Raw genomic sequence first — 12,742 nt, 5'->3', positions numbered from 1 at the left:
TGCTTCCCTAATTAACTTTGTGATCCAAGTGTAACAAAGAGGCTGGAAGGTGACCAGACATAAGCACACGGCTCGATGCAGTTGGAGTCAGCTTTGAACAGTGGGAATCTTGATCCCAAATGAAGTTTGATCTCTGAGCCCTTGATCTGCCCCTGGAGGCACTGCCTGGCCTAGGAGGGCACTTTGTGGGCTGGACGCCTGGACTCCAGGCAGTGTTCGTTGCCTCCTGTGGGGAGGGACTTTCTCTTCACGGGTGTGACTTGCCTTTGACAGATGGATGAGATGTTTTTGTGGTCATTAACCCTGGAATACAGTGTGGACATTCCCTTGGGGTAAGGCTAAAATGACTGTCTCATGTTCCAGACAGATGTGATGCACCAGAATATTTATGACTACATCCACGTGGATGACCGCCAGGACTTCTTCCGGCAGCTGCACTGGGCCATGGACCCTCCCCAGGCAGGGTGCGGGCAGCCGCTGCTCTCGGAGGCAGGTGGGTCCTGGGGGCCCTGGTCTGATGCAGACTCGGAGGCTCCTGAGACACGTGGACACCTCCGCAGCGGTTGCCCCTTTCCCCCTCATCCTGTTGAAGCGGCATTGACGCCCCTTCCTCCTCGGAGACCTCCTCTCATGCCCCCTCCCTTCTCAGGTGGTTTCCCCAGGGGGCTCTCTGGCTCCCAGGGCACCTGTGTCTCCTGCTGTGTAGGGTGTGAGGCCCAGAAGCCAGGGACCCTGTCTCTAGTTTTGCAAATGCCTCCTCAGATGCACATCTTCTAGGAAATTCTCTCCACCTACCTGAGATTTACCTGAAACAGTCTCCCATATGTTGCTGTCTGTTCGGGGACGTTGCCCCCTGTGGGCAGGACCCCCGAGGTGTCCCAGATCTGCGGCCCCTGCCCAGTGGACATGCCAGGCAGGCGCCCAGGTCCCTGAGATGGCAGAGCAGATGAGAACTAGGGGGCAGGGCGAGTGGCCGCCCCTGGGGTGCAGTGCAGGGAAACGGGGTCCTGGGTCTACCACACGTTCCTCACGGTGGTCAGGAACTCTGGGAGTTTCCAGCACGCCTTCACACGGCAGCGTGTGTCGCCTTCTACAGGCAGAGGAGATGCAGTGCCAGGCGCCGGCCAGCTTCACAAGCTCAGAGCAAAAGCCCAAGCTAACAGACACTCACGAGGGGCCAGTGGGGGGCAGTGCTCCGGGAGGGAGGCCTGTGCGTTACATGCCAAGAGCTGCTGCTGGCACCACGAATTTGCTGACCAGGGTGTGTTTCTGCTTTCTCCCTGGTACCCGCCGTCTGTGCCCAGGAGAGGATGCCGTCCTGGGGAGGCTGCTCCGGGCCCAGGAGGGGGACACAGACCCGCCCACCGAGTACTCGGCCTTCCTGACACGCTGCTTCATCTGCCGCGTGCGCTGCCTGCTGGACAGCACCTCGGGCTTCCTGGTGAGTGAGAGGGTGGGGATGGCACCTGGGGGCCTCCTGGTGAGTGAGAGGGTGGGGATGGCACCTGGGGGGCCTCCTGGTGAGTGAGAGGGTGCAGGATGGCACCTTGGGCTTCCTGGTGAGTGAGAGGGTGGGGATGGCACCTCGGGCTTCCTGGTGAGTGAGAGGGTGGGGATGGCACCTGGGGGCCTCCTGGTGAGTGAGAGGGTGCAGGATGGCACCTCGGGCTTCCTGGTGAGTGAGAGAGTGGGGACAGCACGTCGGGCTTCCTGGTGAGTGAGTGGATGCAGGATGGCACCTCAGGGCTCCTGGTGATTGAGAGGGTGCAAGATGGCACCTCGGGGCTCCTGGTGAGTGAGAGGGTGGGGATGGCACTTCAGGGCTCCTGGCGAGTGAGAGGGTGGGGACGGCAACTGGGGCTCCTGATGAGAGAGTGGGTGCAGAATGACACCTCAGGCTTACTGGTGAGTGAGAGGGTGCAGGGTGACACCTCGGGCTTCCTGGTGAGTGAGAGGGTGGGGATGGCACCTGGGGCTCCTGATGAGAGAGTGGGTGCAGGGTGGCACCTCAGGCTTCCTGGTGAGTGAGAGGGTGGGGATGGCACCTGGGGCTACTGGTGAGAGAGTGGTTGCAGAATGGCACCTCAGGCTTCCTGGTGAGTGAGAGGGTGGGGATGGCACCCCAGGGCTCCTGGTGAGTGAGAGGGTGGGGATGGCACCTGGGGCTCCTGGTGAGAGAGTGGGTGCAGAATGGCACCTGGGCTTCCTGGTGAGAGAGTGGGCGCAGGGCCAGCGCTGCGTGAGTCCAGGCCTGGGCCTGGCACAGGGCTCCAAGGTCCATGGGAACAGTTGGCGAAGCAAGGGGTGGGGTGTGGGTGCCTCGGAGGGGGGATCTGGCCTTGATGGGGCAGGGCTGAGTCACGACAGGTTAATGAGAATGAAGTGGGGCATCTGCAGGGGTGACACCCCCCACCCCTGCTCATCCTTTATTCAGGCGGTCGGTTGGTTGTCCAGAAGGCCTTTTGTTTTGATCATACTTGGTTTTCAGTTTTGTGGAAAACTAAGATGATTTTTGTTCCACGTGATGTAGATAGATTTTACCTAACACTGAGGCAGAGGCTGAAACCTAGGTTGAAGTGAAGCCATGTCTGAAGCACAGAGTAGAGGAAACAAGCAAAGAACTCAGTTTAGAGTGTCTCGTCATATTTTAGCACAAGGCTGGCCACGGCACATGCAGGGAAGAGCTCTGGAGTGGGGACTGAGGCTCCGAGTACAGGGTGGGGTGGGCAGCTCAGATCCCGGGCTCACCCCAGCCCCCCTGCCTGCATTCAGCCTGCTCACACCCAGCGGCCAGGGCTGCCCCCGAGAGCCCTTGTCGAAATCTCAGGACATGCAGTTGATGTTGGGTTTTTAGCTCTAAGTCAGCCATGGTGGGAATTTTCACACCAAAGAAACTGTCCGGGGCCACAGATCAGAGCTTTTCCCCCAGAGCCGGATGTAAGGTGTCCCAGCATGGCCAGAACTGCTGCACACCAAGCTCATGGCCAGCACATGTAGAGAATTTCAGGCATTTGTTCACCCCATAAATTCATGCACAGATGGAGAGATGGAAAGATGGGTGGGTGGATGGAGGGAAGGACAAATGGAGGGATGGAGGGAGAGACTGACTGACAAGTGAGGAGCAAGAAGAGCATGCAGCGTTATTCGTCCACACAGGGCAGGGTGCCCTGAAGCCATGCGAACTTACTCAGTTACAGATCAACTTTCCATCATAGAGAGAGCTTTTATTTTCTTTATCACACACTCGAGTTACTATCTGGCTTTTTAATTCCCACCAAATGCTCACAGGCATCCAAGTCTATGCCCTAACTACTAATGCTGAAAGAGCTAAAGTTAAATGGTTCTATGACGACCTACAAGGCCTTCTAGAACTAACACCAAAAAGAGATGTCCTTTTCATCACAGGGGGCTGGAATGCAAAAATAAGAAGTCAAGAAATACCTGAAGTAACAGGCAAGTTTGCTCTTGGAGTATAAAATGAAGCAGGGCAAGGGCTAACAGAGTTTTGCCAAGAGAATGCACTGGTCATAGCAAACACCCTCTTCCAACAACACAAGAGAAGACTCTATACATGGACATCACCAGATGGTCAATACCGAAATCAGATTGATTATATTCTTTGCAGCCAAAGATGGAGAAGCTCTATACAGTCAGCAAAAACAAGACCAGGAGCTGACTGTGGCTTAGATCATGAAGTCCTTGCCAAATTCAGACTTAAATTGAAGAAAGTAGGGAAACCACTAGACCATTCAGGTATGACCTAAATCAAATCCCTTACAGTTATACAGTGGAAGTCACAAATAGATTCCAGGGATTAGATCTGATAGACAGAATACCTGAACAAGTATGGATGGAGGTTCATGACACTGTACAGGAGGCAGTGGTCAAGACCATCCCCCAAACAAGAAATGCAAAAAGGCAAAATGATTGTCTGAGGAGGCCTTACAAATAGCTGAGAAAAAAAGAGAAGCAAAACGCAAAGGAGAAAATGAAAGATATACCCATCTGAATGCAGAGTTGCAAAGAATAGCAAGGAGAGGTAAGAAAGCCTTCCTCAGTGATCAATGTAAAGAAATAGAGGAAAACAATAGAATGGGAAAGACTAGAGATCTCTTCAGGAAAATTAGAGATACCAAGGGAACATTTCATGCAAAGATGGGCATAATAAAGGACAGAAATGGTATGGACCTAACAGAAGCAGAAAATATTAAGAAGAGGTGGCAAGAATACACAGAACTGTACAAAAAAGATCTTCACGACCCAGATAATCACGATCACTGTGACTGTGATCACTGACCTAGAGCCACACATCCTGGATGTGAAGTCAAGTGGCCTTAGGAAGCATCACTACGAACAAAGCTCATGGAGGGGATGGAATTCCAGTTGAGCTATTTCAAATCCTGAAAGGTGATGCTGCAGTCAATATGCCAGCAAATTTGGAAAACTCAGCAGTGGCCACAGCACTGGAAAAGGTCAGTTTTCATTCCAATCCCAAAGAAAGTCAATGCCAAAGAATGCTCAAACTACCGCACAGTTGCACTCATCTCACACGCTAGTAAAGTAATGCTCAAAATTTTCCAAGCCAGGCTTCAGCAGTACGTGAACCATGAACTTCCAGTTGTTCAAGCTGGTTTTAGAAAAGGCAGAGGAACCAGAGATCAAATTGCCAACATCCGCTGGATCATCGAAAAAGCAAGAGAGTTCCAGGAAAACATCTACTTCTGCTTTATTGACTATGCCAAAGCCTTTGACTGTGTGGATGACAACAAACAGTGGAAAATTCTTCAAGAGATGGGAATACCAGACCACCTCACCTGCCTCCTGAGAAATCTATATTTGGGTCAAGAAGCAACAGTTAGAACTGGACATGGAACAATAGACTGGTTCCACATTGAGAAAGGGGTATGACAAGGCTGTATATTGTCACCCTGCTTATTTAACTTATATGCAGAGTACATCATGCAAAATGCTGGGCTGGATGAAGCACAAGCTGGAATCAAGATTGCTGGGAGAAATATCAATAACCTCAGTTATGCAGATGACACCACCCTTATGGCAGAAGGAGAAGAGAAACTTAAGAGCCTCTTGATGAAAGTGAAAGAGGAGAGTGAAAAACTGACTTAAAAGTCAACATTCAAAAAATAGAGATCATGGCATCTGGTCTTATCACTTCATGGCAAATAGATGGGGAAACAGTGGAAACAGTGACAGACTTTATTTTCTTGGGCTCCAAAATCACTGCAGATGGTGATAGCAGCCATGAAATTAAAAGACACTTGCTCCATGAAATAAAAGCTATGACCAACCTAGACAGCATATTAAAAAGCAGAAACATTACTTTGCCAACAAAAGTCCATCTAGTCAAAGCTATGGTTTTTCCAGTAGTCATGTATGGATGTGAGAAAGCTGAGTGCCAAAGAATTGATGCTTTTGAACTGTGGTGTTGGAGAAGACTCTTGAGAGTCCCTTGGACTGCAAGAAGATACAACCAGTCAATCCTAAAGGTAATCAAGCCTGAATATTCATTGGAAGGACTGATGCTGAAGCTGAAGCTCCAATACTTTGGCCACCAGATGCAAAGAGCTGACTCACTGGAGAAGACCTTGATGTTGGGAAAGATTGAAAGCAGGAGGAGAAGGGGACAACAGAGGATGAGATGGTTTGATGGCATCACTGACTCAATGGACAGGAGTTTGAGCAAACTCCGGGAGATAATGGACAGAGAAGCCTGGTGTGCTGCAGTCCATGGAATCACAGAGTCGGACAGGACTGAGCAACTGAGCTAACTAACTGAACTCATATGCTCTAGATCAGGAAAATCCAGTTGTCCCTGAGTTTTATTGCCATGAGTGGATGGCGTTTGGGGAATGGAGGGTCATGGGGCAAGTCCTCAGAGGTGGTTGGCTCCAGCACGTCCTCCCAGGGTGCTGCCTGGTGACTCCGGCCGAGTCTAGGGATGTTCACGCGCCTGAATGAGGACTCACATGCCCACGAATGCACACACGGGAACACACACGCTGGAAGTTTAGAGAAAGCTACAGGGAAACCCCAATGATTCGAAAGCAGTGGGGAGCACCTGTCCCCAGGGGCCAGCATGGAAGACGTGTTGGTTTCCATCCTTGGGAATGTGAGTTCTGAGGCCTTTGGCCATTGACCAGTTAGCCTAGCTAATATATCTTGTGACTGTGCCTTCGTTTCTGTCTTTGAAACACCAGACGATGCAGTTTCAAGGACGACTGAAGTTCCTCTTCGGTCAGAACAGGCGGGCGCCCTCGGGCGCGGCCCTGCTCCCGCGGCTGGCCCTGTTCTGCGTGGCAGCCCCCCTGGCCCTGCCGCCCAGCATGGAGGTGAGAATGAAGACCGTGTACCTGAGGGCGAAGCACAGGGCGGACGTCCCGGCCTCAACCGACGCAAAGTGAGTAGAGGCCCCGGCAGCCAAACCCATCCTCGTTACTGCTGGGCCACACACACTGTCTGCACACGTGCATTTTCTGTCTGTTCTCACTTCATTTCCAGCAGGGAATAAGATAAAAAAAAAGTTTGCTGTTTTTAAAGCTGCTACATCATGGGAGAAGCAGCTATTAGGAAAAAGAAAGCCTGTCACTACTATTTGTCAACCGCAGCAGCGAACACTTCTCCCTGCCTCTCGTCATCCCCCAACCCTCCACTCAGAGCCTCGGAGGCAGTGCCGGGGCCCCGCTCCCCACGGGGATGGGGGCGAGGCTGCAGCCTCCGTTTGTCCCCTCCATCGACTCCAGGCTCACAGGGGCACATGCTGGGGACAGGGACTCCACAGGTGTCCTGGCCTTCCGGCTCAGGGTGAGGAATCCATCTGCAATGCAGGAGACCTGCATTCAATCCCTGGGCTGGGAAGATCTCCTGGAAGAGGGAATGGCCACCCCCTCCAGTATTCCTGCCTGGAGAATCCCATGGACAGAAGAGCCTGGCGGGCTACAGTCCATGGAGTTGCAGAGCTGGACATGACTGAGCGACTAACACTTTCACTTTCAGAGAGTTAGGTTTTCTAGGAGATTCCCAGCTACACTCTCTGGGACGGCTGGATCTGCGTGGGGTCAGGTTCTGGGGCAGGTCGAGCTTCTGTGTGCCTGGACACTGTGTCTGCTGCTGGGTGAGGAGGCCCTGGGGAGGGCCATGTCTGAGGTCTGCCTGTCTTCCTCCTCAGTACCCCCTGCCGTGCCCTGTCCAGGGACAGACCCTTAGGAGACCGAGTCCCCAGCCCGCTTCTCTGTTGCTCCTCAGCACTCAGGTTCCCCTTGGACCTCAGCACCAGTTCACAGGCCCGGGAAACCTCCCATTCCTGCTTGGGGTTCATGGGGATCTGGGGGAGCCCTGCCTTCAGGCACAGGCACCTCATCACAGCCTCCAGGTCCCATGGGCCCGCACCCTAGGGCAGCAGTGTTCTGGAGCATTTAAAAATTAAATATATATGCTTTTTTTTAAAGGTAGAAAAATTAAAATAGGAGGAAGGAAAAACAGGATACTCACGGGAAAAAGCTGTAAAAATAACTGATGAAGCAACTGAAACATGAGGTGCAACAAGGCACAGAGGCTACACCCCCAGCACACCTGGGTGTGTCTCGTGGGGCGGGACGGCCCTGCCCACACCCCAGACCCGCGCACTCTCCGCCTGCCCCTGCCTCTCAGAGTCTTATGCATGTTCACACTCTCTGGGCTGGCGATGGTGACTGAGCCCATACACTGGACTCTCAAATTCCCAGCCCTGTGATCAGACGGAGGGAAAATCCTCCCTCCATTGCTTCTCCATAGCAAAGTAATGCTCAAAATCTTCCAAGCCATGCTTCAATAGTATGTGAACCAAGAACTTCCAGATGTTCAAGCTGGATTTAAAAAGGCAGAGGAACCAGAGCTCAAAATGCCAATATCTGTTGATCATCGAAAAAGCAAGAGAGTTCCAGAAAAACATTTACTTCTGGTTTATTGACTATGTCAAAGCCTTTGACTGTGTGGATCACAACAAACTGTAAAATTCTTCAATAGTTGGGAATACTAGACCACCTGACCTGCCTTTTGAGAAATCTGTATGCAGGTCAAGAAGCAACAGTTAGAACCAGATATGGAACAACAGACTGGTTCCAAATCAGGAAGGAGTACGTCAAGGCTGCAGCTTGTCATCTGTGCAGAGTACATCATGCGAAATGCCAGGCTGGATGAAGCACAAGCTGGAATCAAGATTGCCGGGAGAAATATCAGTAACCTCAGATATGCACCCTTATGGCAGAAAGTGAAGAAGAAGTAAGTAGCCTCTTGATGAAAGTGAAAGAGGAGATTGAAAAAGCTGGCTTAAAACTCAACATTCAGAAAACTAAGATCATGGCATCCAGTCCCATCACATCATGGCAAATAGATGGGGAAACAATGGAAACAGTGAAAGTAAAAGTCACTCAGTTGTGTTCAACTCTGTGACTGCATGGACTATATAGTCCATGGAATTCTCCAGGCCAGAATACTGGAGTGGGTAGCCTTTCTCTTCTCCAGGGGATCTTCCCAACCCAGGGATCGAACCCAGGGCTCCCATATTGCAAGTGGATTCTTTACCAGCTGAGCCACCAGGGAAGCCCAAGAATACTGGAGTAGGTGCCCTTCTTCAGTGGATCTGCCCAACCCAGGAATTGAACCAGGGTCTCCTGCATTGCAGGCAGATTCTTTACCAACTGAGCTATCAGGGAAGCGAAACAGTGAGAAACTTTATTTTTTTGGACTCCAAAATCACTGCAGATGGCGACTATAGCCATGAAATTAAAAGATGCTTGCTTTTTGGAAGAAAAGCTATGGCCAACCTAGACAGCATGTTAAAAAGCAGAGACATTACTTTGCCGACAAAGGTCTGCTAGTCAAAGCTATGGTTTTTCCAGTGGTTATGTATGGATGTGAGAGTTGGACCATAAAGAAAGCTGAGCACTGAAGAATATATGCTTTTGAACTGTGGTGTTGGAGAAGACTCTTGAGAGTCCCTTGGACTGCAAGGAGTTCCGACCAGTCCATCCTAAAGATGCTGAAGCTGAAACTCCAATACTTTGGCCACCTAATGTGAAGAACTGACTCATTTGAAAAGACCCTGATGCTGGGAAAGATTGAAGGCAGGAGGAGAAGGGGATGACAGAGAATGAGATAGTTGGATGGCATTACCAACTCGATGGACATAAGTTTGAGCAAGCTCCGGGAGTTGGTGATGGACACGGAGGCCTGGGGTGCTGCAATCCATGGGGTTGCAAAGAGTTGGACAAAACTGAGCAATTCAACTGAACTGGACTGATCACTTCTCCAGGAGGCGTGCTGTCCCCTGGTGGCCATGCGGGGAAGCGCAGGTGGGCCAGCCTCCACGGCGGGTGTGGACTCCCGGACCACCTGCCACTGCCCCGGGTGGCGTGGACGCCTGGATGTCCCTCGGAGGGCTGGCGAGGGTCTTCACGGTGAGGCTAGGATGCTGTACAGAGGGGGACTGTGGAGCGAATACTAGAGACACGTTGTAAACATCATTAAAACTCAGGGAGGTTATCACAGAGTGCCAGGCTGGGTGCCCTGTGTTAACAGCAACATCGTGTCTGCTCTTGGTTTTACACAGGACGGTGCATGTGTGTGGACGCAGTCCTCTCCGTCAGGCCCCCCCTCCCCCACTGGGTCCACAAGTCCATTCTCCGCATCTGCATCTCCATGCCCGCCCTGCAGATAGGTTCATCAGTACTGTTTTACTAGATTCCCCATATATGCGATAATATGGGATACTTGTTTTCCTCAGTCTGACTCACTTCACTGTATAACAAGCTCTAGGTTCAGCTGGGGGGAGCGGAGGAGATATGTGTATAATTATGGCCGATTCACATTGTTGTGTGACAGAAGCCAACGTTGTAAAAATTTTAAAAATAAAGAAAAAAACTGGAAGAGAGGAAGAGCCCTCCAACATTTTGGGAAAGAAGCTTCTGTTGCCTTCTGGGTTTTCTGGAGCCTAATTCTGCCCTGAGCTGAACTTGCCGGAGCACCTCCTCCCGTCCATTCCCCTCTGAGCTCAGAGGCCGTGAGGAGTGAACCCAGGGAGTCTGAGGCCCAGGAGGCTGGCTCTGGATGGAGCATCGTGCTCGCTGGACCCGGTTCAGGTCCTTTACGATTCTTCCTGAAGGGGCCTTTGTGACAGAGCCTTGCTCCTGAATGTTCACGGGTCCTGTGTGCGAGCCGCATGCTCTCCACCTCTGTCCTGTCTCTGCTGTGTCTCTGGGTCCATCTCTGTGTCTGTCTTCCTCCTCTGTCTCTCCTCTGTCTCTGTCTCCATCTCTGTCTCTCCCATGTCTTCATCTCCTCCTCTGTCTCTGTCTCTTCCTCTGTCTCAGTCTCAGCTCCTGCAGAGACACTCACGAAATGGAGAGTCAGGGCCACTGCAGGGCAGGAAGCTCTGGCTGTGCAGCCAGCTGGCCAGGGTTTGAATCCCACTCCTGCACCTGCTGTGGGGGCAGCTTCAGGCAAGTCGCTTAACACTTCAGAGCCTCGTCTTTTTCTTTGGAAATATAAACCAAATATGATCTGCGCGATAAGTTGCAAGTTGCCCTAGGATCTATGACTGTAAGTTCTGTGAGATGCAGGCGCGTGCGTGTGTGTGTGTGTGTGCGTGTGTGTGTGCACACTGCCCTGGGCAGTCAGTGTTCAGTGTCACTAGCTCAGTGCTCACAGTGACTTTGTAAACTACAGCAAACAGCTACCACGGGTCACAGGGATCTGCGTCTTCATTCTGAAATCCAGAAGAAAGCAAACATGCCAGAGCCCATTCCGGCAGCCACGAGTGTCTGCTTTCTGAAGCGAATTCGCTAGTGCTTCACTGGCCTGAAAGATGATGTGAATTGGAATTTCCAGCAAATCTGTAACTGAGAGAAGGCTTTCCAATCTCTACAGACTTTCACACAGGGAGTTATGCTCTTGGGTGGCAGCAAAACTGTCGTGTGTAATTTCTGCCCTTGACACACATTTAATCTGCTTGTTGCTTTGCTCTCTTCTGTCCTTTGCAGAGCAAAAGCTGCCTCAAGTCTCTGCGAATCAGAATTGCTTGGAAACCCCAATTACTCAGCAGGTACTCCTCACAATTCTCTCGACCACCTTTTCAAACGGGTGAAATGAGCGAATCCCTGGAGGCGGGCATGGGCTTGCTAGTGTCGGGAGCACGGGGCAGGCGGGCAGAGCCGGGCTCTCAGGTTTCTGTCACCTTGCGGAAGGTGAGTGTCCACCCACTCCAGGCTCTGCTCAGCCTCACTTTCCCAAATCCTGACAGGGAGAAGCAATGGAGAAAACGGCCTCTCCTTGTTCAGGACACCAGAGGACGCCTGCCGCTGGGGCCGGGTCACAGCCCGGGTCCCCTGCCTGTGCCTCCGGGGCGGCCCTGACCTTGTCCTTGACCCCAAGGGCACCACAGGGTAAGTGACTGAGTCAGGGCATCAGCAGCCCTCGCCCTCAGCAGCTGAGCCTCCCTGGGTGGGACAGGGGGACACAGAGGGCACCCACAGCCGCTCCTCGCCCTGGAGGTCATCCTCACCGCGTGGGGACTGGCCAGGGACACTGACGCCCCAGCCTCTGTCCTCATCACTCCCATCCCAGGTCCCTCCACTGCACCCCTGGGTGCTGGGGGACTGTGGGAGGGGCCCTTTGGGGAAGGAAGGGGCTGGCCCGTGGTCCCGGGGCTGCAGGTGGCACCCGCCCGATGCAGGGTCGCCCCCGCGGCCTGTCCTGTCTGACGGGAGTCCCTTCCCGCAGGGCAGAGGAAGGAGAGGAGCTCGGGGGGCTCCCGCGGGATGCGCCCCCTTACAGCTGCCGCCTGGAGCCCCTGGGCCCTGTGAAGCACCTGGACTGGGCGGCCGGGAGGCATGGTCAGGACGATGGCAGCACCAAGCTGAAGCTGGAGCCCGGCAAGGCTGACCCGTTCCCCACCGCCCCGGCCCGCGGCGCCTGCCTGCCCTACCTGGGTGCGCAAGGCGCTGTCCACTCCCTCCGGAGCTCACCCAGCTCTCACCCACCCAGGCCGCCCCCCGGGGCCTGTGCCGGCCGGACCAGCAGAGCCCTGCGGGACGGGCACCAGGGCCCAGCGCCGCCCCCCACACCCAGCCCCTTCCCCCAGGGGGGCCTGGACAGCAGGGTCCCTCGGCCGGCAGTCCAGCGTCTCCCGGTGGGCGGCTACCCTGCTGAGGACAAGCTGCGAGGCCTTCTGATGCCCCCGGGAGCCCCGAGTCACCCCGCGTTGTCGCTCGATGTGCCCATCAAGATGGAGAGTGACTCAGGGTCCGAGGACGCAGCTGATGGCTACTGCGTGTCCCCAACCCAGATGTGGCTGGGGGCTGGCAATCCGGCCAAGAGACAGCTGGTCACCTTCCCGACCAGGATGCACCTTAAGACGGAGCCGGGCGCCAGGCTCCCCCTGTACACCCCACCCCCAGGGCCTGGCCTGCTGGGCGCCCCCCCAAGACCCGGCAGGGGACTGGCCCCTCTGCAGCCCACATCCTGTGCCTGCCTGGAGCCCCCGCCCCGCCTCTGCATGCGGGGCCACCAGCCCTTCAACCTGGGCTGCAACTGCCGGGCTCCCGGGCCAGCTCCGGCAGTCAAGCTCGAGCCCCTGGACTCGCCCCTGTGGGCAGCTCACGGCCAGGGCGGGCCACCTGGGCTGTTCTCCAAGAGCGCCCAGGCAGCGGGGATGCCCCCCAGGGACGCGCAGCGCGCCTTCCTGCCCTAG

At 53.9% G+C, this 12,742-nt stretch overlaps 1 protein-coding gene across 1 annotated transcript in view; it reads left to right on the top strand.

The window, feature by feature from the left end:
• Positions 1-12,742, top strand: part of AHRR (aryl hydrocarbon receptor repressor) — an 86,521-nt gene extending 73,779 nt beyond the window's left edge. The window contains exons 6-11 of the mRNA XM_055554852.1: positions 364-493; positions 1,305-1,441; positions 6,216-6,415; positions 11,034-11,095; positions 11,294-11,435; positions 11,773-12,742. Of these exons, the coding sequence (XP_055410827.1) occupies positions 364-493; positions 1,305-1,441; positions 6,216-6,415; positions 11,034-11,095; positions 11,294-11,435; positions 11,773-12,742 (1,641 nt within the window). The remainder of the gene's footprint in view (positions 1-363; positions 494-1,304; positions 1,442-6,215; positions 6,416-11,033; positions 11,096-11,293; positions 11,436-11,772) is intronic.

The sequence above is a fragment of the Bubalus kerabau genome, chromosome 18, assembly GCF_029407905.1.
Source record: "Bubalus kerabau isolate K-KA32 ecotype Philippines breed swamp buffalo chromosome 18, PCC_UOA_SB_1v2, whole genome shotgun sequence".
Classification (NCBI taxonomy): Eukaryota; Metazoa; Chordata; class Mammalia; order Artiodactyla; family Bovidae; genus Bubalus; species Bubalus kerabau.
Note: the sequence above shows the minus strand (reverse complement) of the source record. Positions and strands in the feature narration are given on the sequence as shown.